Raw genomic sequence first — 26,120 nt, 5'->3', positions numbered from 1 at the left:
TGGTAAAGTGCGCCATTACTCGATTCCCCTCCCACCTTCCCTGGCGCCTTTTTTGCTCCAATAACAGCGCAGGGTAGGTGGGACAGGAACTACGACACCGGTGACGTTGAAAAAAGTAGGCAAAACCCATTGGCTGCCGAAAACATGTGACCTCTAATTTAAAAGAACAGCGCCGCCCAGCTTCGCGTCATTCTGAGCTTGCAATTCACCGGGGACGGAGGTTTCCGTCCAGTTAGCTAGGGGTTAGATTCTGGGTAGGCAGGGACAGGCTAGGATAGGAAGGAGAAGACAACCAACAGCTCTTATAAGAGCTAAATTCCAGGGAGAAGCTTGTCAGTGTAACGTGGCACTGACGGGCTCAATCGCCGCAACCCAGCTTTCCCAGGATCCTGAATGGAATACACTGTCAGTGTATTCCCGTATACCCGATATATACCCCCGATACCCGTTCCAACGGTGTGCCCCCCCACCTTCACCCCAGAAATACCCTGCAAGTCCCCTAGCAATAGGATTGGGGCTATATACACCCACTATTTTTGCTACTGCCATATAGTGCCATTGTCTCACTGGGAATTCAAAGAATATATTGGGCTTACATATAACTTCAATTCCAGGGAGAAGCTTGTCAGTGTAACGTGGCACTGACGGGCTCAATCGCCGCAACCCAGCTTTCCCAGGATCCTGAATGGAACACACTGACAGTGTATTCCCGTATACCCCATATATACACCCCAAATCCCCGTTCCAACGGTGTGCCCCCCCACCTTCACCTCAGAAATACCCTGCAAGTCCCCTAGCAATAGAATTGGGGCTATATACACCCACAATTTTTGCTACTGGTATATAGTGCCATTGTCTGACTGGGAATTCAAAGAATATATGGGGGTTATGTGCACCCACAATTTTTAATACTGGTATACAGTGCCATTGTCTGACTGGGAATTCAAAGAATATATGGGGGTTACGTGCACCCACAATTTTTGCTACTGCTATACAGTTCCATTGTCTGACTGGGAATTCAAAGAATATATGGGGGTTATGTGCACCCACAATTTTTACTACTGGTATATAGTGCCATTGTCTGACTGGGAATTCAAAGAATATATGGGGGTTATGTGCACCCACAATTTTTAATACTGGTATACAGTGCCATTGTCTGACTGGGAATTCAAAGAATATATGGGGGTTATGTGCACCCACAATTTTTAATACTGGTATACAGTGCCATTGTCTGACTGGGAATTCAAAGAATATATGGGGGTTACATGCACCCACAATTTTTGCTACTGCTATACAGTTCCATTGTCTGACTGGGAATTCAAAGAATATATGGGGGTTATGTGCACCCACAATTTTTAATACTGGTATACAGTGCCATTGTCTGACTGGGAATTCAAAGAATATATGGGGGTTATGTGCACCCACAATTTTTACTACTGGTATATAGTGCCATTGTCTGACTGGGAATTCAAAGAATATATGGGGGTTATGTGCACCCACAATTTTTACTACTGGTATATAGTGCCATTGTCTGACTGGGAATTCAAAGAATATATGGGGGTTATGTGCACCCACAATTTTTAATACTGGTATACAGTGCCATTGTCTGACTGGGAATTCAAAGAATATATGGGGGTTATGTGCACCCACAATTTTTACTACTGGTATACAGTGCCATTGTCTGACTGGGAATTCAAAGAATATATGGGGGTTATGTGCACCCACAATTTTTACTACTGGTATACAGTGCCATTGTCTGACTGGGAATTCAAAGAATATATGGGGGTTACGTGCACCCACAATTTTTGCTACTGCTATACAGTTCCATTGTCTCACTGGGAATTCAAAGAATATATGGGGGTTATGTGCACCCACAATTTTTAATACTGGTATACAGTGCCATTGTCTGACTGGGAATTCAAAGAATATATGGGGGTTATGTGCACCCACAATTTTTACTACTGGTATATAGTGCCATTGTCTGACTGGGAATTCAAAGAATATATGGGGGTTATGTGCACCCACAATTTTTAATACTGGTATACAGTGCCATTGTCTGACTGGGAATTCAAAGAATATATGGGGGTTATGTGCACCCACAATTTTTAATACTGGTATACAGTGCCATTGTCTGACTGGGAATTCAAAGAATATATGGGGGTTATGTGCACCCACAATTTTTAATACTGGTATACAGTGCCATTGTCTGACTGGGAATTCAAAGAATATATGGGGGTTACGTGCACCCACAATTTTTGCTACTGCTATACAGTTCCATTGTCTGACTGGGAATTCAAAGAATATATGGGGGTTATGTGCACCCACAATTTTTACTACTGGTATACAGTGCCATTGTCTGACTGGGAATTCAAAGAATATATGGGGGTTACGTGCACCCACAATTTTTGCTACTGGTATACAGTGCCATTGTCTCACTGGGAATTCCACAAATAATTTGGGGATTCATTCACCCTACATCTCAGGCTCTTGCCATATTCACCCAGGTTGTCAGTGCTGCACCAGCTCGTTCCCAGACAGCTCGGCCCGAAAAACACGTTACCTATATAGAGGATTTGGACAATGAAGACAACATGTTCTAAATCTAATGTCTGCACCTTCTCCAGAATTAAAATAAAGGCAGCGTTTAACTTTCAAATAGCACTGCACAAAGGAAGAGCTTATCAGCTTGTCTCATGACATGCTACTGAAAAGTTTCATTTGTGTATCTTAATGTAAATATAGTTGTATAAGCTTTTTGGGTTTTAGGCACTGCCAAGTTATTTATTACCACCCGCTCCCTTATAATGATGATGACGCCAAAGTCACTGTGGGTGTTCAGAGCTCACAGCTTTGGGTGACATTTGTCTTGCTCTCTGTCGGTACCAGCTGTCTTTTTGGATACCGTAAAGTTATGTTGACTTTATTAACAGCTATAGAAGCTTTAGCCAGGTTGTGACGGTGTGTAACCCTAACAACACTAAGTGGGATACACATTAATAGTCAGTCTATGTACGCTAAACGTATCACTGAAGTAATTTTTTTTCCCTCTCCCCTAATATAAGAAAGGAACAGACATTAGACCTAGACCGGGGTTCGAGGCTTGAAAAAATCCAGTATTATTTGTTCTTCATGATGTGAAATATGTGTTGAAAAGCAACCCAAGATGAAGTCAGCCATGTGTGCCAGTGTGTTACTTGGCATGCCTTTGCTGGCCCCAACTGTAAGGGTCACTCTCCATTTCCTCCATTTTCCACTCCCCTTCACACCATTTGTGGTGAAGCAATGGGATGCACTGAAGTGCACCCTCTAGCCTCGTGTGGGATAGGGACATCAGATGCCACTCCAACCCCCTCGTCTTCCTCCGCCAGCCAACGGTGCGAAGATGAGAGGAGTGTGCTCTGAATGTTTTCTGCCTAGCAGAGGCTAGTTCTCACTTACGAAAATGGCCCCACTTTGACCTGTATATATATTATCACAGGCGCAAAAATGCCAGGCCCCAGGTGTAGCAGGGAAAAAAAAATGCCATCTCAGCCAGGATGGCATCCCTGACCTCGGAGGCACTGTGCTGTCTGTCCCCCAAGCTGATCAGTTTCAGCACGGCCTGCTGACATCTCCCCATGCCAGTGTTACAGTGTTTTCCGCTAGTAGCTGGGGTGGAGGTTGCAGCTTCGTAGGGTTTCAGTCTACTCCTGCCATGAATTTTGGCCTGGGAGAGGAGATAGGCCACCCCAGTTTGCACCCGGGGAACAGACTCCACCACATTCACCCTGCCTGTCATTAAAGATAAGCACTGCAGCATCCCTGACCACAGGCGCTTGTCCATGTGTCGGTGGTCAAGTGGACCTTGCAGCAAAGCGCAGAGCTCTGGGCCCGACTGATGTTATGGGACACATGCAGGCGCAAGGCAGAGACAGCACACCAAGAGAAGTAGTAACGGCTAGGCCCAGCATAGGGAGGTGCCCCAGCTGCCATCTGCTGACGGAAGGCCTGGGTCTCCAGAAGCATAAACAAACACCAACATCTCCAGGGCCAGCAGTTTATCGATGAGGCTGTTACAGGCTTGGGCATGGGGGTGGGTTGTATTGTACTTCTGCCTGCAATGAAAAGCTTGGGAAATGTGGAGTGGCTGGGAAGAGGCGCATGATGGTGCAGGCCAAAAGGGCGCATGAGGGTGAACTCCCCAATGTGTCAGAGATAGGTGTGTAGGTGTCCTTGCATCATATACTTGCACCATATTTGGCTTTGGAAGTTAATTTTGTGCCAAAAAGTGGTTAAGACAGCGATCCCTCAGCTACTCCCGTTACACTGTCTATTGAAGTTACCATCTGTGGAAGTGGACCACCATTTCTAAGATCCCAAAGGAAGCAGGCAAGAGATGTGCAGTTCAGAAAAAAAGATGAGAAAATAAGTTTAGGCTGTAGAGCACAGAGGGATCGGAGAGGACAGAGCTGGTGTCGGCCAGGTATTCCCACAACATGCGCCTATACTTGTCCCTCCTGGTGACACTAGGCCCCTGAGTGGCAGTAATTTGTCCAGGGGGGCCATTAACGTGTTCCAGACCTAGGAATAAGTCTTCCAACAGGGTAGAGTTTTGCATGCCTTTGCTTCTACCCACTGTTTTTGCTGCTTAGCTTCCCTCCACATCTACTCTGCTTTCACCCCTAAACATCACCCCAGTTTATGCCTTTGCTTCTACCCAGGTTTTTTGTTGATTTAGCTTCCCTCTACATCTACACTGCTTTAGCCCCTAGACATCACCCCTGTCCATGTGGGGTCGGTGGCCTCGTCATCCACCAACTCCTCTTCCAATTGCGCACTGCCCCCTTACTGCAAACCGCACATGACCACAGCTTGCCTTGATGGCAACTGTGTCTCATGATCCCCACTTAGGTCCAGACAAGTCGGTGGCGGGTCCAAAACCCCAAAATTGGAAGGAAATGGCAGATGCTGCAGTATTTCTAACACCTGTTCCTGGTGCTCGGGCCTGGTCTGTGTTGTACCCTGCACCCTGCTTAACGCATCTGCCATATCCGAAGTTGTGCTGAGCGCATGCTAATGTTTCGTGTCCAGTGCAATGGATGGGATGGGATTTCACATAAGTCTGCCACCCATGGCCACTCATGGTTGAGCAACTGAGGGAGTTGACTTTGATGAACCCGAGGGTTTTGGAGTTGGAACTACATCAAAGGTCTGTGCTGCTCACACACTCTGCTCAACACATGATATGTTTAGTGCCAGCAGTGTGGAGACGTCGCACAACAGCCGTTGTTCCAGCAGGTACAGGCGTTGTAGGAGTGCATAGAGGCTAGCAGCGGCAACTATACACTTTAAAAACTATCCGCACAAGCGCCACACTTTCACCAGTAGCTCAGGAACATTGGGGTACCTTTTTCAAAAGATTAGCAGCAATGAGTTAAAAACGTGGCCCAGGCATGGAATATGTTGCAGGCTGCCAAGCTACAGAGCCAATCCCAGGTTACGGCCATTATCACACATGACAACATGCCTGGGCCCAGGTGCAGTGGCAAAAACCACATTGCCGTCTCATCGAGGATGGCATGACTCACTTTGTAGGCAGTGTGCTGTCTGGCCCCCAAGCTGATGAGCTTCAGCACGGCCCGCTGACGTCTCCCCACACCAGTGTTGCAGCGTTTCCAGCTCGTAGCTGGGGTCAATTTAACAGCGGAGGAGGGTGGTGTTTCAGCCCTCCTCCCAGGAATGTTGTGTGGGGAGACAAGTCAGGCCACCACATTTTGCGACCCGGTCCACGCCTCAACTACATTCAACCACTGTGCCCAAATTGAAAGGTAGCGTCCCTGTCCGCATGCACTTGTCCATTCGTAACTGGTCACATGGAACTTTAGGGCTAAGCGCTGAATTTAGGGACCGCCTCATGTTTGGGGGAAAGTGCTGGTGTGGACGGCACAGTGCGGTGGCGCAGTAGACACTCTGCCCAAAAAGGGCAGAGTGTCCCCCAGCCGGGATTCCAACATCTCCTGGGCCAGATTTCTTGAGATGAGGCCGTTGAAGCCTTGGGCATGTGGGTGGGTTGCGCTGTACTTTAGCATGAAATGAAAGGCTTGGGAGATGGGGAGTTGCTGGGAAGAGGCGCATGATGGCGCGGGCAAAAGGAGAAATGGCAGGAAAAGGTGAGGATAAGGGTGAACTCCCCAAAGTGTCAGAGGCAGATGTGGAGGTGTCCTGGCTCCTGGTCTGGACTGCAGCGCCAGCCCTGTCAACAGTGGAAGAGGCAGTGGCCGCCAGGCCAAACGACGATTATCCTGCGCTTGCTCTCACCCACTGAGCCCAGGGGCAGCGGGGATAAACAAATTGCCATCTCATCAAGGATGGCATCCCTGACCTCAGAGGCAATGTGCTGTCCGTCTCCCAAGCTGATGAGCTTCAGCCCAGCCTGCTGACGTCTCCCCACACCAGTGTTGCAGCGTTTTCAGCTCGTAGCTGGGGTCAATCTAACAGCGGAGGAGGAGGAGGGTGGTGTTTCAGCCCTCCTCCCAGGAATGTTTTGTGGGGAAACAAGTCAGGAAAATTCTTGAAACGGGAGAGTTTTGCATCTTTGCCCTTGCTGCCTATGGACATCCCTTTGCCTCTAGCCACCATTTTCCCTGCTTTGCTTGCCTCCACATCCACACTGCTTTTGCCCCTAGACATCACCCCAGTCCATGCCTTAGCTTGTACCCCCAGTTTTTCCTGCTTAGCTTGCCTCCACATCCACACTGCTTTTGCCCCTAGACATCACCCCAGTCCATGCCTTAGCTTGTACCCCCAGTTTTTCCTGCTTAGCTTGCCTCCACATCCACACTGCTTTTGCCCCTAGACATCATCCCTATCCATGCCTCTTCCCCTAGCCATAACTCTGCCACCCCTGGAAACTCATGGTGCAGAAACTTTGGTTGCTGACTTTGAGGAACCCTTGGGTTTTGTAGATGGAACTCCATCAAAGGTCTGTGCAGCTCACACACCCTGCTCAAGATATGGTATTGTAGGGTTTCAGCGTGTGTGAATGACGGACAACAGCCTGTGTTTGGACAGATGTAGGCCTTGCTAGAGTGTTTTTAGGCTAGCAGCGACTCCTGTGCACTTGCAAAAGTGGGCGCACAAGCGCCGCATTTTCAACAGTAGCTTCGGTACATTTGGGTATGTTTTTAAAAAACTTTGCACCACTAGGTTAGACGTGGGCCAAACATGGAACGTGTTGGAGGCTGGCAAGCTCCAGAGCCGCTACCAGGTTCCAGCCATTATCACAGGCGTAAAAATGCCAGGCCCCAGGTGTAGCAGGGAAAAAAAAATGCCATCTCAGCCAGGATGGCATCCCTGACCTCGGAGGCACTGTGCTGTCTGTCCCCCAAGCTGATGAGCTTCAGCACCGCCTGCTGACGTCTCCCCACACCAGTGTTTTAGCGTTTGCCGCTAGTAGCTGTGGTGGAGGTTGCAGCGTCGTAGGGTTTCAGTCTACTCCTGCCATGAATTTTGGCCTGGGAGAGGAGATAGGCCACCCCAGTTTGCACCCGGGGAACAGACTCCACCACATTCACCCTGCCTGTCATTAAAGATAAGCACTGCAGCATCCCTGACCACAGGCGCTTGTCCAAGTGTCGGTGGTCAAGTGGACCTTGCAGCAAAGCGCGGAACTAAGGGCCCACCTGATGTTGAGTGACACGTGCTGGTGCAAGGCGGGGACGCCACACCGGGAGAAGTTGAGACGGCTAGGGACGGCATAGTGAGGTGCCACAGTTGCCATCAGGTCCGGGAAGGCGGGAGTTTCAACAAGCCGGAACGCCAACCTCTCCTGGGCCAGCAGTTTAGCGATGTTGGCGTTCTAGGCTTGCGTGGGTGGGTGGTTAGCGGTGTATTTCTGCCGGCGCTCCAATGTCTGAGAGATGGTGGGTTGTTGTAAAGAAGCGCCTGATGGTGCCTTTGATGGTGCAGGAGAAGGAGATAAGACAGAAACAGGGGAGGATGAGGGAGAAGTCAACAAAGTGGCGGAGGCAGATGAAGTGATGTCCTGGCTCGTCCTCTGGAGTGCATCGCCAGCACTGTGAGCAGAGGCAGTGGCATGAACGGCGGGCGACGTTTGTCCTGCCGTTTCTGCCTGCCACTGATTCCATTGCTTGGATTCCAAATGACGGTGCATTGAAGTGGTGGACAGGTTGCTCTTCTCAGGGCCCCTACTCGATTTCGAGAGGCAAATTGTGTAGACGACACTATATCTGTCCTCGGCGCATTCCTTGAAAAAACTCTACACCTTCAAGAAACGTGCCCTCGATGGGGGAGTTTTTCTGGGCTGGGTACAAAAGGGAACATCTTCGGACATTCCGGGTCTGGCCTGGCTTCGGCAAAGCAGCTGACCTCTGCCTCTGGACATGTCTCTGCCTCTAGCTACCCTTTTTGGTGCTGCACCTGCCTCAACATCCACACTACTTTCCCAGCTTGACATCTGCCTTGTCCAGGTGGGGTCGGTGTCCTCGTCGTCCACCACCTCCTCTTCCAACTCCTGTCTCGCCTCCTCCTCCTGCACAATGCGCATGTCAACTGGCTGCCCTGACAGCAACTGCGTCTCATCGTCGTCGATGAGGGTGGGTTGCTGGTCATCCGCCACCAAATCGACCGGAGATGGAATGGAGGAGACTCTAGTGTTTGAGCATCTGGACACAGATACTCGTCTGTTAGGTCCGTGGAATCGCGAAATGGAGGGGCAGGTTGCGGTACAGTCAAAGGAAGGGAGAACAGCTCTGGGGAGCAGGGACAGTTGGGGTTATTGTTCTGGGAAGATTGGGAATTTTGGGTGGAAGGAGGACAAGACTGTTGGGTAAGAGGAGGTAGAGGCTGACTGGCTGGTGGACAATGTGCTTTAAGCGTTATCCGACAGCCATTGCAAGACCTGTTCCTGGTTCTCGGGCCTACTAATCTTTGTACCATTCAGCCTAGTTAATGTGGAACTTTTGTGCAAAGCGCAGAACTTAGGGCCCGCCTGATGTTAAGGGACACACGCTGGTACAAGGCTCAACTCACCCTAAGTGCCAAAAACACTGCTGGTGCAAGGCTCTACTCATGCCAAGGGCCTCAATCTCTGCTGGTAGCTCAGCTTAAGGTCATGTAACTTTGTTTGGAAGGGCTCATGTTAAGGGCTAGAAAAGTGAATTTTGGAAGGTCTTACCACATCACACACACACACACACACACACACACACACACTCAAAATGACAGTTAAGGGTGAGGGCTTTTGGAATTCCCATTGCCTATTCCATTTGTGGTTGTCATGGGGAACGTGATTTAAAGGGGTGGTTGTTACTGTTTGTTGAGCTTAAATTGGGGTTTGTGTCCATCCATTTGGGGAGTAAAGAAGGTTTCCAGGTATTTTCCCACTTTGATAGAGGTTTTTTTGAATGTGGAAAGTGTGTAGTTGTTAGGCAGTGATGTTGGGGTAATAGAGGGTCTTTGGTGTGTTAGATGCCCCCAGACATGCTTCCCCTGCTGTCCCAGTGTCATTCCAGAGGTGTTGGCATCATTTCCTGGGGTGTCATAGTGGACTTGGTGACCCTCCAGACACGGATTTGGGTTTCCCCCTTAACGAGTATCTGTTCCCCATAGACTATAATGGGGTTCGAAACCCGTTCGAACACACGAACATTGAGCGGCTGTTCGAATCGAATTTCGAACCTCGAACATTTTAGTGTTCGCTCATCTCTATTGCTTGCATGTTTCATGCGGAAACCACACGGACCCCATTATAATATTTAGGGTCTATGGGTTTCCCTGATAACTACTTTTTTTTATATGCATATAGGTTTGCGTTCAGGGGGTCCCTAAAGAGACTCCCCGAACAGAAACCTGAGCACAGATATGAATAGGGCCTAAGCTGCGAGACTTGCAGAATCCGCAGTCTTGCACACAGCAACAGTTTGCAGACGTGTCTGTGCCAGCTGTGAGGAGAATCAACCCCTCCCCTCTCCATTCAATGCATGAAGAGAATGTGCCTAACCAGCAGAGAGTCTCCAGCCATGGAATCTGTGGCAAGAACGAGCAGGGCGCTTATTTTTTCAGTGACCTGCTGCGATCTTTACCTCCCATTGAAACCAATAAGAGGCTGAATCTTCCGCGGATTTGAAGGTGGAATCCACCCCTAACTCCATGGTACATTCCTTTATGTGAGCTTTCCCTAAATCTGGGAAGTCTTATGCTACTGGTATATGTGCAGAAGTGGGCCTGTAAGTTGTTTTGGCACAGAGGGCCCTCAGTGGTGGTGTGTATCTACTCTTGCCCTCATAGTAAGGTCACGTAATAAGCGTTACATATACAGTGAGATGAAGATTTAGTGGGGCTGGTGGAAATAAAACCTGGCATTGTTCAGTCAGCTACATTGAATTACCAATTACTGTTCATTGGGTCAGTTGGTTGCTGATATAACTTGCTCACATGGGTGTGGGGCGACTTACTTAATTTAATGCTTTGGGATCTATGAAATTGCATTAGTATCTGAAAACATTCAATGTGACCAGCGGAATAAGAGGGGGTAGCTGTAGATAATGGTACTGTTATTTCGAAACCTTGGTAAAATCTCAGCCGTTCTCCAGATATACTGTAATACAGATACGGTATTCTATATGATGTCTATACAATTACAGAAATATTGAATCTAGCACATAACATCTGGTTGTATGGGTGCGGTCAGCCGGCCATCACTTTCCACTCTTGTGAAAGCTGTGCTTTGTTCCAAGAATTGTTCAGCATCTGGATTCAATTGATAGCATTGGCTTTGGACATCATCTTCTATAATAAAAAATAACAGACAAAAAGATTATAAATCGCTCCTATATAACCAACCACCAAGCTGTGTCGCCACTGACTAGGAGCTGTGTCCTCTTTACAAATTATGGGGTGTGGGGAAAAAAAATTGCAATGAAAACTTTCTTATTCTACTGGTCTGATGGACCCAAATCTTCAAATACGGCGTATTCTTATACACTTTCAATATGGTGCAGGTGTTTTTAACTTCAATCTCTATACATTCTCAGTAAAACACCTGACCCCCTATTGACCAGGAACAATCCAACGTGTGTACGTTGGGGTCTGAAAAGACGCCATCCTGGTGCCAGGCATACAAAGTATGGCTTTTATGGACGTTCCGGGAGGCTTCGGCAGCACCTGGGAGACTTGCCAACTCTTCCAGGAAACTGGGAGACCTCCCTTTTTGCTGGCAAGTATGTCTTAAAGTGGTTTTGCAGGCATTTTGTACTGATGTTCTGTCCTCAAGAAGCGCCATGAATATCTTAATAGTGGGGGTCAACAATCAAAACCCTATTGATCAACTGTTCTTCAACTGAGCCTGAAGTAGACTGCTCTGTACACTGTATAGTGGCCGTTCCTGATTACCGCAGCTCCCATTAAAGTGAATGAAAACCACTGATCAAATAATGATGTCTGTACAACACTTTGGGGGAGTTCACACAGAGTAACGTGCCGTGTGATGTGGCACGTATACGGCGTGTGAGACTTTGAGCGCCGTGTACGCTCCCATTGATTTCAATGGGAGCCTGGATCGTATACGACGCGTTATTTTGCGGCTGCAAAATCACAGGCGCAAAATAACGCGGCGTATACGCTCCTAACTCTCATTGAAATGAATGGGAGCGTTTTGAGCGTGTCATCTGCCGGCACATGTATACGTGCCAGATCGCGCTCCACGTTACATCGTGTGAACTTACCCTTAAGTATTATCATGGTGTCTATCACACACCTATCATTATGATAGACACCATGATAGTACTTAAGGGTTAACTAGGGTGTTGTTTCACATAGGGCCCCCACACAGTATCTGACCCCTTGTTATGCCCCCCATAGTATATAGCCCCTTTTATTTATTTACACAGCATATGATCCCCCGATTTATGGCCCCCACATTTATGACCCACTTTTATACCCCCTCACCCCCACACAGAATAGTGGCTGATCATTTTTACTCGCCTGTCCACGCTCTAGTCCTGGCCACCCTTCGATGCCACCTACAGAGTGCGCTGCAGCCCATGCTGAAGAACGCTGCAACGCTGTACATAGCACCCTGGCTTTCATCAGCGTCGTGATGTAAGTGTAGTGCTGCCTACAGGAGGCAGCGGGGACTGGAGCGTGGACAGGTGAGTTAAAATTATCGGCAGCTGCTTATTGCAATAACACAATAAGTAGCTGCCGATTTAAAAACAAAACAAAAAAACCCTGTTTATTCCATGAGGCGCCACCTGCCACTTTGTTCGGACAATAGCTGTCACTTTTGAAAGACATCATAGGTTCGCCATCACTGGTAAAAACAAAAGTACCAGTATATACCTGTTTAATCTCACATTTTTCCCTATCAGTATGTTTTTGTAGAATGGGAGGAAATCCATGCAAACTCGGGGAGAACATACAGACTCCCTGCAGATGATGTTCCTGGCTGGATTTGAACCCAGGACTCCAGTGCTGCAAGGCTGCAGTGCTAACCACTGAGCCACTGTGTTGCCCCTAGATAGAGGAAAAAACTTTGGACATGAGATGGGACCCTGAGATATTTTTTGGCAGGACCTGCTAAGAATAGATACGCACGTGTTCTCCATATTTTGACTCTGCTATTGTTAGGACGGCTAGTAACCTTGGTCGAGAATATTTACGTTTCTCTTGGCTTTTGTGCTAGGCCAGAACATTGTGGGAGATTTATCACAAACATAATAGGACTGGTAATAGGCAGGAAACGGAGAAATAATTGAGCAGATTGTACATACCTGAAGGATTGCATTGTGTCATGCAGGTTGTGAACTGGAATTGGCTTAGCCCTAACAAGAATTTTAGCCTTTGTCTTGCTAGACTAGTTCTGAACATGTTATTAAATGAGTTTTTCTTCCAGCCGTAAGTACTATTAACAACCATGGCAGCGCTTTTTGAATTAAACAAAAAAAAACTGGCTTGGTCATGAGCGTAGGCTTGTTTTAATGGGGGGAAGGGGGGGTCAGGTATCTTAACCTCTGCAGAACCATGGCATTTTCCCTGGTTTAGGGCTAGACACTTTATTTTTTTAATTTTTATTTTTTTTATATACATGCAGTTTTGAGGTTTAGAATAATGGACCCCATAATAGTCTAATAAAGTGGAACCAAAAACCCCTAAATTGTTTTCCTCCTTTGCTACAGTCATTTTTATTAAGGTGATACACGCTGTTGTGTCCCTGAGTTTGGGGCTAGATTTACATTTTACATAGAAGTCTATGGAGAGAGGGAGTAGAACGTATCTGAAAAAGTCCCTCAAATAGCTGCAGCTGCTAAACTCTGCTACACTGTGAGTGAGGGAACCATTTTGACACTGCTGTATCTTCAAGATAAGAGCTAATCACTGCATGGATTCAGGCGATAAATCAATGAACAGCCCCCTCCTCTTTTCATAGACTTCTGTGTGTGAGCTGACTGGAGATGGTTTCTATATAAGTAACCAATCTGAGTGAAGATGAGGAAGAGGAGAGCAGCTTAATAAGGGGAGAAGGAAACAGATATATAATCTAATGTTTCTTCTATTCAGTTGCTTTATATCCGGTCAGTCCATCTTTCCCCTGACATCTGCCATAGAGGGATAGCTATTAAGCTCCCATATGCATAAGGATCAGCAGGCTGGACTATTCTGTTTTTCTGATGTGCATGGTAGCTTTAGTGATGCACCCCCTGCTGGGCCATCTGCGTATTTTACTATATATTTTGCGCCTCTTTCATTCTTGTTGATACTGGACGGGATTATTTTACCTTTCTATTACCAGGTATTGCAGCCCAAGAGACAGTTAATACCTTGGCTGACGGACTCAGTACATTTATAGGAACTGACCTCATGGTACTACATTGTATGGATGACATTCATTCAGTACATTGGCACCATATGCAGGGATTGCACCATACCCCCCACTGACTACACAGTTATTATCGCCATCCAGAACACTTTCCGCAAGATAAAAAGCTCTAAATATATATATATATGTCTCAAAAAGCACCAGGTCAAGCCAGTTTTGTATTCGGATCACCTTAAAGGAAACCTATGGCCATGAAAATACAGTCTAATAATGGGTACTCCTAACAGTGATTGACCACTATGTCTGTATGCATAGCCATGGACGGGCGCTGTCATTCACTGTTAGGCCCCCCGGGGGGAGTTTGTATGTGTAGCACTGGTGGGGGTCGTTGTTACATGCCGCGGATGGGTCCGGCTGCTGTGCGTGGATGGGAGTGGCGGCCTTGGGTGCGGCACGGTGGCGAAACGGGCTCGGCGCTGCCGCGCATGCGGTGGGTAGGAGGACGGGTGCGCGGGGGAGGGTGGTGCTGCGTAGGAGGGGAGTCGCGCAGGGAGTGAGGGCGCCGCGGATGAAGTCGCAGGTAATGCTAGTTTAAAAGAAAAAAAAGAAAAATACATTGAAGAGCAAAAATAAACATAAAAATAAAGCCGTATTTATCAACAAAAAATACGCAAAAACCCAAAGGAAAAAAATGTGATAGTTTTCAAATCCGCATGTACGGAAAATCCCGAAAAACGTTTCCGGGCCTGAACCAGGTTAATGTTCTGGTTAATGTTCTGCTGTGCTTGCTAGACAAAGATTGCATTTTTCATCTTTTTATTTGCTATTTCATAAAATATTTAGTATCCTCCGTCCTCCAGGCCCAGTTGATCATACCATGTATACATATTCTCATGACTATATGTACACTGACTCTATAAAGAGGCTTCTATTTCTGCATTCGGGGAACCTAATCCGCTTAAAAAAAAAAAAAGCAGCTACCCACAGAAGCCTGTGGACCCCATAGACTATAATGGGTTCCGTGAGGTTTCTGCCCAGAAAGGGCAAAAAATGTGGATGGGAATGGAATCCCGGAACGGCGAGGCAACGCAGGTGTGAACCGAGCCTGAGGAAGTACTTTGAGCCCTCTTCTGTTGATATCACATCTTCATAGTTCATGCTGGACTTGGCAGCACCCTGGAGTGCAACCACTTCATGTGCAGCGCCCATCCCCTGTGACTCTAGTGTCTAATAGGGCTGAGGGGAGAGGTTAGAGATCAGGTCACCTCGTATGAAGGATCTGTGATCACAGCAGCAGGGGCATCAAACTAGTGGTTCACACAGCACTCTGCATCCTGCACTGAGGGGGTCAAAACTGCTGACAGACTCCCTTTAAATTATTTATAAAGAATATGTAATGTAATCATTGCAAAGTTCCTAGATCACTTTCAATTGCAAATACTGCAAAGAACATGATGATGTCTATGCACGGTATATTCCTAGTGGTATAACTTTTATATATGCTTGACCAACCACTGCACTGTGAGTTGATCTGCACCATAGACTTCTCTGCAGTATACTGTACTCGGGATGCTATTTCGCCTATGATTAATGGGGTCCTGCTCTGCAATGACAGGGATGTCTGATGCAAACTACAGATGGAAAATCTACCAATAACGTGTATCACAGTAATGTCCAGGCTTTACACCGTTTCTATGTAATGTATTATATGATGTTTTCCTCTGCAATGGTCTTTATTATCTCATTACTTTATTTCAGGACTTGCTAACAAGACACAAGTTGACGGTAGCTGAATTTCTAGAACAGAACTATGATAGAGTAAGTACGGTACATCAGCACTTGACTTAGTCTATAAGGCAATATTCACCCTTTGTGACTGTCCGTTGCTCTGATCTGTCAGAAGAACAACAGATGTCACTTCTTGTCTTTAATTTTATTTGTTTTTTTGTAAATTCTTCCCACATTTCCTCCACCTCACCTCCCATAACACTTTAGGCTTAGGCCTACTCTGCCTACCCTTTGTCCAAGCCCTAACCCAGTCCCTATCTTTATCTGATCTTCAAGCAGTTGTTCAGGTCTTGAACTAATAAGACGTGATATAAAGTTGTGGGGACAGATTGGGAACTGAAATCCTGTTTTGACCTTGTCTTTTTCCACTGCTCTGCCATGTGCTCTTCTAATAGAGGAAGCTTAGTACATGATGACAACCTGCCACCGAAAATAGAACGCTACCATGATATTTAGAAAACCGCCATTTTCAGGACAGACATTGACAGTAGAGAAGTGTTTGTCTGTGGTGATGGGATTGAGGATGAGCTGTACATGTGGGATCCAGGTTTAGTACCTGCTATTTAGTGGAGAGTCTGGATACTAACCTGACCACCATGGGACCATACCAGTGGCTGTGTATTCTCCTGCCAATGGAATAGTCACCATCTTACATTTACTTGGCGTCTTCTGTTCTCCATGGAATTGAATGGGTTGTTCTATGACACATAGTCAGTATATAGATAGGCACTTCTATAAGTAAACCTGCCCTGTTATTGGATCGCCCACAATGGTAAAGGGAAGAATACTGATAATATACATTTCCACTCGATGATATCACGTCATTGCAGCTCTCATTTGAAGCCTTCCACAACCGCACATGGCAGGGTCAGGACTCTCCAATCTTCCCTGTTGCTTTAGCAGGAAATATTCAGAAGTTTATGGTCGATTAAATTATGCAAAGAGGAGAATAGAAAATGAATGTCATAAAGTTGCTAATGTCCGCTAATAGGCTGATCAATGAAAATCCCTACAGCCCTATGTATAATATATTATACCTGTGTATATACAGTATAAAAGGATTAATACACTGGGGGGGGGGTTAGGTTGCATCAAAACAGACATGGCTGCTTTCTTCAAGAAACAATAGCACTCTTATTTGTGGTATTGTCGTGAATGGGGCCAAGAGGCGATACCTTATACAGATCTCGAACAAGACTGACACTGGAAGTAAGCTGCCATGTTTATAAAAGCAGAGCTGTACACTCTATTGGGACAGTATATTATAGCTATAGGTTGGTAGCCAAAATGGCACAAAAAGTTATAAGATCATAACCCAGCAGCCTATCGGTCACCATGAAGAGTGTCAGGGATTGTTGGGGTTATCCGCTCATGTATACAGACAGCTCCAGCTGTGACACCAGTGTATACGGTTAGCTGTGAGTATCAAGAGGACACGTCTTTGTAGGGAAGGTTCCCTGAGCACATTTCTCCTATAGGGACACTTTGGCAGGTAACAGGAGACACTAGTTCTGACTTCCATCTGTTATAGGCGACTTATCATTTGTCCTCTTCTATTGTTAGTAATCCTTTCTCTTTCATGTTTCTTCCTAGATATTTAATGACTATGAAAAGCTTCTACATTCTGAGAACTATGTAACTAAAAGACAGTCATTGAAGGTAAGTGGGCCATGTAACGCTGTAAGGTTAGAGTGATTGTCTCAGGAAGATGGCAGTATTTTGTATGCTGTATCTGGCCATATAGCGAGGTTCCCCCATTCAGGACACCTTGTGTAGGGACCTACTAACAAAGAGAAGTTGTTGCTACAGTGAACCGAGCCTGGGCATCAAATACATGTAACCCTACATCTCTGCCATAGCAGCAGAACACGGCTTTCCTGGGGCAAAACATTTCAATTCCTGAAGCCAGAGTATACTTAAAGAGGACCTTTCATGTCTTCTGGTATCGGAAGGATTATATATAGCTAGAAAGCCCATGTCAGTGAATTCAGTGCACTGTTCGCTTTCCCGGTATGCACTATGGTGTTAGTTTTTGAACCAATATCCCTGTATTGTCAGAAGGGTGGGCTTTACAGCTCGGCGACATCACTGGACCATGAGGAACAGCCCCCCTGACAATACTCTTCCATAGCCTTGTACTGTTGGAGAAGGAAGGCGTGGGGGGGCAGTGGTCCTCACGGCCCATAGACACGTTTATGAAGAGGCCACAGCCCCTCCATTCCCTGGTAAGACTGTGTAAGACTGGTGTACAATTGCCTCATTGTCTTGCCCAAGATAGCCTTCTATTTTGTCATATATGTAAGAACCAGTGGAGTATCCTCATGTGGAGACTAGTAAGTTATAAATGGAAGATATTATCAGATCGGCCTTGTCTCTAGGTAATTCCTGCTGCTTCTGCAGCGTACGCTTAAACCCATCCATAGAGCCCCATTCTCCCTCTATATACTATAGAGACACAATGTGAACACACCCGAATAGAAATCCCTTGAGCAGTGTCAAAAACATTTGAGTACTTTCTATATTCTGATGTTTAGCATGTGGTAGGGAATATGTCAGTGAATCGCCCCTGGGCAAGTGAGGGGGGTGTTTTTCAATCCCGCTGTAAATCTATCAGGGCTCGTTCACATCTGCGTTGTCCTCTCCGTTGTGCAGGTTTCCGTTTCCTGCATAAAACAGAGGCAGGAGACGGAAACCTGCAGGAGACTTTCTCACCCATTCATTTGAATGGGTGAGAAAGATGTCCAGCGGTGAGCGTTTTGCGCTCTCCGCCGCGAAACCGGTTTTTTTTAATCCGGACACAGAGTCGGACATGCAGTACTCTGTGTCCAGATTAAAAAATCCGGTTTCGCAACGGAGAGCATAAAACGCTCACGGCCGGACCCGGTCTGTGCTTTGCGTCTTCTGGCATGCAGAAGACAGAAAGCACAGAACGGAAAGAAGAACGCTGGTGTGAACCTAGCGTCAGCTGTGCTATGCACTATTGTATGTGCTGGAGCATTCCCATACCCTAGGTCAGTGATGGCGAACCTTTTAGAGGCCGAGTGCCCAAACTGCAACTCAAAGCCCATTAATTTATCACAAAGTGTCAGCACGGCAATTTAACCTTAACACTGTGGATCCACAATTGTGGACAGTTACATAAGGACTGTAATAATATCATTTGTCTACTATAAAACAGATACTGTGATAACAATAGTGAAGGGTCCCCACACAGTACAATCTGCTCCACAGTGGCCGATGCACAGTACAGCTCTACAGTGATCCCCACACAGTACAATCTGCTCCACAGTGATCCCCACACAGTACAATGTGCTTTTTGCTTTGTTTTTAATGCTCCTCACCCTCTTTAGGGATTTTCCATCTTCTATAATCTTTGTCTGTCATTTAATCTTTAATTTTATTTCAGCACTATTATTTGAGTACTTTACAGCACTATTATGTAGGTATGATATGGCCATATGTAGGTCAGAAGGGGTAATGTCTATTATAAAGGGGCCGGTACAGGGACTTGCATGGCCGTGCTGGGTAAGCAATAGGCTACTAAGGCCTCATTGGTTTAAAAAAAAAGGAATTTGTGCCTACTGCCACCTATTGGAAGGCAGGGTAATAAAGTACTTGGTTTTCAAAGAAACCTAAAGGCATAATCTGGGAATAACAGGCAAGCCAGAATATCTATGCCCGGTTTTCACCAGTGGCCATATGTTGCCCTTCCTTTGTTACTGAATGATGGTTTTATATAGCGTAGCATAAAGCCGCGGCATGTACCAAGTATAACTGGGGCCAGCAATTTTCTCTTCCCAAAAATTGGAATTTATTTTTGGCCTAGGGATCCGCACCAATTATGATCTGTCCCTGGATGTCATTGTGATAAAGGCAGAACTGTATAAGAGTATTTTCCACTGTTAACCAGTTAGATGCTGGTTCCATTTTCTGAAGAGTCTCCTAGATGAAGGCTGATACCCCTATAGGAAGCCCCGCTCCGTTCCCATACTGCCACTCCTGACACCCTTCCTCCAGTCTTGGCTTGTCTGTAACCTAATAGTTTTTTCTTCCATTCCCTCTGAAGCTGCTGGGGGAGCTGATCCTGGACCGACACAACTTTTCCATCATGACAAAATACATCAGCAAACCAGAAAATCTGAAGCTGATGATGAATCTGCTGAGAGATAAGAGCCCCAATATCCAGTTTGAAGCGTTCCATGTGTTTAAGGTAAGGTATTTATATGACGGCGCTCTGTGTTGTGTCAGGCAGCAGAGACAACATGGGAACAACGTTTTATAGGAGAGCTCCGGACAATGCGCTTCAGGCAAGTGTCCAAAATCCCATGTACGTCACAGGTGATGGAAACTCATAAGCGTCACTGTGCATGACAAATGGGAGGATATTTACAGTGATGTGTTACCCCTGTCATCACAAATATCTTCACATTATATAGGAGAAATTCACGTCCCCTGACTTGCGTACCAAGTACAGCAGGTCGAGTATGAAATGAATGAGCCGATGTAGATGTCGTAGTTTTATAACAGCTGGAGTGCCGACGGTTAATAGGAATAAGTCAGTGCATTATATGAATGGGGAAGTGTCCGGGAGGTGGAGCTGAGCTTTCCCATCTGTGTTACGTCTCTTACCAGGCACGTCTCTAGTACTGTACATCCATGCTGTAAGTCAGTACACTCCATTCCACCGTGTGAACCCCACGTCTTCCCACGACTAATCCATCACCTTGTCTCACGTCTTAGGTGTTTGTAGCAAATCCAAACAAAACGCAGCCGATCGTGGACATCCTGTTAAAAAACCAGACCAAGTTAATTGAGTTCCTGAGCAGCTTCCAAAAGGAGAGGACGGACGACGAACAATTCTCAGATGAAAAGAACTACTTGATCAAACAGATCCGAGACTTGAAAAAACCCAGCCCATGACCGTCTCCCGCGCCGCACCTACCACCGATCATCTGAATAAGTGTTTTCCGGAGTTCTCATGGCATCGTCAGTGCCTACGTTTTCGTTTCTATTTAGTTTATTAGCTGCCAAGAGTATAAAGGTTTTATATTAAAACTTAAAAAAAAAATATATGTTCTTTATAATCAGTGGGTATGTGAAATTTGCAGTTGGGTGCGAGAGGTGTCTCCTTGTCCTCACAATCACTAGGGACGGTCACTATGATGATGTGAATCTGAATTATTAGAATTATTATTATTTCTTATTTTTAATATCACTTGAAACTTTCCAAAGTGCAGAGCTAGAAGCAAATATGGAATCCATGCAGAAGGTCCCGCGGGTAACGGCGTGATGACGGAGCGGCGGCTGCTCAGTGCACTCTGCTCGCTAAAGGGGTTATCCAATATTTTTGGAAAATTGCCAAATGGTATAACATGAAAAGTTAACCATTACTTGCCCATTGAATCAAACACCACTCCGGACTCCAGTCATCTCTGCTGGTTCTGCAGCGATGGCGTCGGGTACACCATTCCCATTACCAGTGGCCTTAGCGCTTACAGCTTGAATGATGTATGTAACTTCATCGGTGCGGCATGGCCGGGGTCCACCATAATGGTGCCACTGAAAGAACTGGAATTTTTAAAAGAAATGGCCTGCTCTTAAAAACCTGGACAACCCCTTTAAGACGGCAGATGATCACCTGTTGTTTTACACCGTTACCTGTAGGACAGTATCCCTGAATGTGCCTAGCAGTAGACTCTCTGTCCCCATCAGCTTCTCCTTTAAAGGGGATGGATAACAGGACTGTTTGCATTTGGGGACCACCTTGATGTGAATATCATGTTTTTTACAGAATATATCTTTCCAGTCGTCAAGCTCCATCTTTCTGATACAACAGTAATTATCTGCATAGTCCTACATTGAAAAACTAATATTCCAGAAGCCTTCAGTGACCACTAGAGGGAGCTTAGTGCAAATTATTTTATTATTGAGTTAAAGGGGTTTTCTTTGCTAAAAATATGAATGACCTATCCTGAAGAAAGGACATCAATATTAGATCGATCAGGATCCAACACCCTAAAACCCCATCAATCCACTGCTCTCATCAGCTGATACACAGAGAATGGAGCAGGAAGCAGACAGCTCTGTTCTCGGTGTAGTGGCCAGACCAGGTACTGCAGATCAGCTCTCATTCACTTGAATGAAACTTAAACCTTAAGTACTGTCATAGTGTCTATCATAATGATATGTGTATGATAGACACCATGATAGTACATAAGGACTAAGCTTCAGTGACTCTGTTCTACCACTACACAGAGATAAGAGCGGCTTCCTGCTCCATTCTCTGATCTGATCGGTGGAGGTGTTGGTGTCAGCCACTCACTTAGGATAGGTCGTCAATCATTTTAACCCAGAAAATGCCTTAAATGTAACAGCATGGTGAAAACTCTTCAGCTCCCCCTAGTGGTGGTTGTAAGCAGACAGAATATTACTATAAAAGTATATTAGGAAATTATTTGGATATAAAACAACAGAATGGAGTTGAAGGGTGGACATTAATTTCTAGCCGATGATCTTGATCTATTCGGTATATCAGGCATTTCTAATGTGTAGCACAGGCCACAGCATCAGAGCTGCGTTTCCAGAACCCATGGATTTCTCTATATATGCATGAATGTCTTGCCTTGTCATTGTAAATTGGACTGTACAGCATGACAATGGCAGATTGTACATACACTAGTAGACAGGGTAGTCTTTTCATGGATGTTCTACAACAGTCGTATTCTGTAAAGTGCTCATTGCATCCATGTAAGATCTGTTCTGGTGTTTAGTGCTCCTTAAGGAGTATCGCCGACATCCTTGGGGATGTTCTTCTGATGATGCAATGATGGCGCCCGTACGCGTCGCCCAGCTGTGACTGGGCTCTGGTCTCTCATCTGTCTTTGTGTGTTGCCTGCTCTGCGTTCACCCTGGAGGTGGCTGCCCGCACACTCTAAGACGTAACACGTTATTGTGGCGTTCAAGGCTTCAAACAAGTTTTGTTTTTTTATTTTTTTTTTATATCTAAGTAGGCAAAGGAGTTGGCTTTGTAAAGGAATTCATCTTTATTAATATAATTTTAATATATTATTGGGTTAACCTGGTTATGAATTTTATTTGTCTTTTTTTAAGTGCTTGGTTTTCATCTCCTTTAACGTGAACGCCCATCCTAACATTTCTATAGGGTTACAATTCTGGGCCCTTTCGTGTCTTAGTAGTTGGTCTGTGTATCTGATACAAAGCTCCAAACCCCCTGCATGGACATTGATTTAAGCTAAACTTTTTTTTTTTATATAGATCCAAAGTGCAGATGAAGATGGCAAACTTTGTTATGTACTGAGATGAAGAAACGGGTCATTTTCTTTAGGAATTTGCCATCTTCTGCAACTGATCCTATCGGTACAATAGAAGTCTACGGAGAGTGGAGGAAGATTGAGACCTTTCTCTTTCACAACACATTTGGGTTATCTGGAACCAGTATCCGACCTACTTGTAACTGAAATTACTCATTTAGGCCAGGGCCCCTCGGGCCGGAAACGCCGTGGCGTTTTACGGTACTTGTAAAGTGAATGGGATTCATGCGAATCCGATGCCCACTTTGCGGAAAAAAAACGCAGCACAGACATGCTGCAATTCCAAAACTGACGCGGTTTTGAAAATTGCAGCATGTCAATTATATCCAAGGAAATGCCGGCGGCATTCCCGTAGATATAATGGTAAGCGAAAGTCCACAGAGGAAAACTCCGTGAACTTTGTGTTCAAAGCGCTGCAGGAAGAACCGCAATGCGTTCACGCCGCAGTTGTTCCCACAGCGCTTTAGCTTGGCGTTTCCGACCCGTGGGGCCTTAGCCTTAAAGGGGTTGTCCAGTTTCAACAAATAAATGTTTTTGGTTTTATAATGAAAAGTTGACAATTTTTCCAATATACTTTCTGTATTTATTCCTCGTGGTTTTCTAGAGCTCTGCTGTCATTCATTGTTCACATCCAGTGGATAAAAATCAGTCCATGGTCATGTGATATCCGGTCCGTGGTCATGTGATGGACACACAGGTGCACAGCTCGTTACAGCACAGATATTGGATTACTGTTCTGTCACTGTAACGAGCCGTGCACCTGTGTGTCCATCACCTGACCATGGACCAGATATCACATGACCATGGACCGGATATCACATGACCATGGACCGGATATCACATGACCATGGACTGGATATCACATGACCATGGACCGGATATCACATGACCATGGACTGGATATCACATGACCATGGACTGGATATCACATGACCATGGACTGATTTTTATTCAATAGAGGTAAACTATAAATGACAGCAAGCTCTAGAAAACCGTGAGGAATCGATGCAGAAAGTAGATTAGAGAATTACTCCTTATACAGACAATAACATTAACTTTCTGAATCTGGACAACCCCTTTAATTCTATAGATGGTATCTCCTCTTCCTCCCTCCTTCTTTTTCACTCCACCTCCCCTCTCCATAGACTTTATTGTAAACTGATCTGCTTGTGTGCAGGTAAAGGTAGAAGTAAATAATAAAAGACACTGACGCTTTTTCTAATCGAGCATATTTCAGCGTTGTTCCCGTCACCTTTATATTCATGAAAAAGAAAATACAAGCTTGCTTATGCTTTTAAAATATAATCTTGTTTTGCCTGGATCCTCCACTAGAGGGAGCAGACTGGTTACTGTTTATACATAGAACAACATGCAGTAAGCTTCCAGTCTCCCTCTAGTGGTGACAACAGGCTGTCAGGTTTTGTAAATCAGTGTTGGTGCAGATTTGGAGCTCTGTCTCAGCCATTCAACCACTGTCAAGATATTATTGTAAAAAGCACAGAATGTAGGACCTGATGTTACCGGTGGAGATTCACTCTAAGCCTATCAGATTGGACACTTCTGTTCTTTCCTCTTTTTTTTTTTTGATAAATGAATTCTGTTTAATATGGATGTGGGCGCTGCACGATACAAGAATGTGATGAGAATATGTACAGATATGCTTTAATGAAATATATTGTCACTTTGTAAAAAAATAAGAGATTGTGACCCTAGAAGCAGATGCCTTAAGTCTCACTGAAAACAAACCATTCTTGGCTATGTAAGCTGAAGACCAGGTAAATTGTATCTGTGTGAGTGGTATATCCCGTGTGCCGTAACATAGGACCGCGCAGCACGCGGCTCTACCGTACTACAGTGTGGGATCTCTACTAGAGATGAGCGAACACTGTTCGGATCAGCCGATCTGAACAGCACGCACCCATAGAAATGAATGGAAGCACCTGGCACGGCGACCGGCCGCCGGCAAAGTCAGCGTCACAGTTGCTTCCATTCATTTCTTTGGGAGCGTGCTGTTCGGATCGGCTGATCCGAACAGTGTTCGCTCATCTCTAATCTCTACTATATAGGGTCTACAGCTTACTGGTTATCATCCCTTTGTAAAGGTAAGAGAAATTGCTCCGCTTTAAGCTGGCCGGTCATGGCATCTACCATATATGGGCCCCCAACTTGTTCCCCTGATGGCAGGGAGCGAAGGGTCAGCCATGTTGGATTTCAACATGTTTGATCCTTTAGTTCTCTGGGAGATGAGATACCACCAGATGATTATTGAGAACATACACACGCATACATGTGTATGAGGGATATTGGGACTGTTGTCGGTATCTGGTGTCCCATATGTATGGTCAGCCTTAGTTCAGTGATAAACTATGACAAAGCACCTATTCAGCCTGCTGTACGCCATGATATAGTAGGTATTGTATATAGTACAACCCGACATGTGATAGATGCCGTAAGAACTGCAAAGAATCTGTAATGGCGGTATTGGATACAACGCCACAGTCACGTTGTTTCAACATACAGTTGTAGGCCGCACCTTACCCCCGACACAATGTCAAGGTAAATCCTACAGAACGATGTAAAACCTCAGCACTTTGGTTTGCAAAGTAAAAGTCCTTTCTACAAATGTGAGATGTCTGTACTGCAACCGGATTTACAATCTGCGCTTTAGAAAAGGGAGGAAACCTAACAAGTAACTATTTGCTTATTTAAACTATTGTGTGTATAAAATAAATGTATATCCTCATCAGTTTGTACTTATAAGATTATATTTACAGAGCATTAAAGGCACGGTTACTGATCGCTGGTCTGACGCTTCCGTTTTTACTGTTATTGATCACACCCTGCTTTATACGGATCATTCCCACGTTGAAAATGCAAGCACAGCAAATTATAGCAAACATATAAGGGTTAGGACACGGTGCGCCCAAGCCATGGTACGTGCATGTGGATGACTGATATTTATCGGGGCTGCACCTGTAGATGCTATTGTGTCATATGGTAAGTAAAGGTGCAGTCTGGCATTTAGTGCTAATTCACATATGGCTACCACATCACACCATTTACACATTTTAAGGCCCCATACACATGGGAGAATCCGGACTAGAAAATCTGGTCCGTACATAGACCAGATTTCCCAGTCTGAACCCAGTCAGGAGTCCAAGACTCATCCATGCTAGTAGTCTGTG

At 45.6% G+C, this 26,120-nt stretch overlaps 1 protein-coding gene across 2 annotated transcripts in view; it reads left to right on the top strand.

Moving 5' to 3' along the window:
• Positions 1–25,733, top strand: part of CAB39L (calcium binding protein 39 like) — an 80,916-nt gene extending 55,183 nt beyond the window's left edge. For both annotated transcript variants that reach the window (XM_075266015.1, XM_075266016.1), the window contains exons 6-9: positions 15,575–15,634; positions 17,198–17,263; positions 19,671–19,814; positions 20,345–25,733. In XM_075266015.1, the coding sequence (XP_075122116.1) occupies positions 15,575–15,634; positions 17,198–17,263; positions 19,671–19,814; positions 20,345–20,524 (450 nt within the window). In that variant the 3' untranslated portion in view covers positions 20,525–25,733. The remainder of the gene's footprint in view (positions 1–15,574; positions 15,635–17,197; positions 17,264–19,670; positions 19,815–20,344) is intronic.
• Positions 25,734–26,120: the final 387 nt, after the last annotated feature.

The sequence above is a fragment of the Leptodactylus fuscus genome, chromosome 2 (assembly GCF_031893055.1).
Source record: "Leptodactylus fuscus isolate aLepFus1 chromosome 2, aLepFus1.hap2, whole genome shotgun sequence".
Taxonomy (NCBI): domain Eukaryota; kingdom Metazoa; phylum Chordata; class Amphibia; order Anura; family Leptodactylidae; genus Leptodactylus; species Leptodactylus fuscus.
Note: the sequence above shows the minus strand (reverse complement) of the source record. Positions and strands in the feature narration are given on the sequence as shown.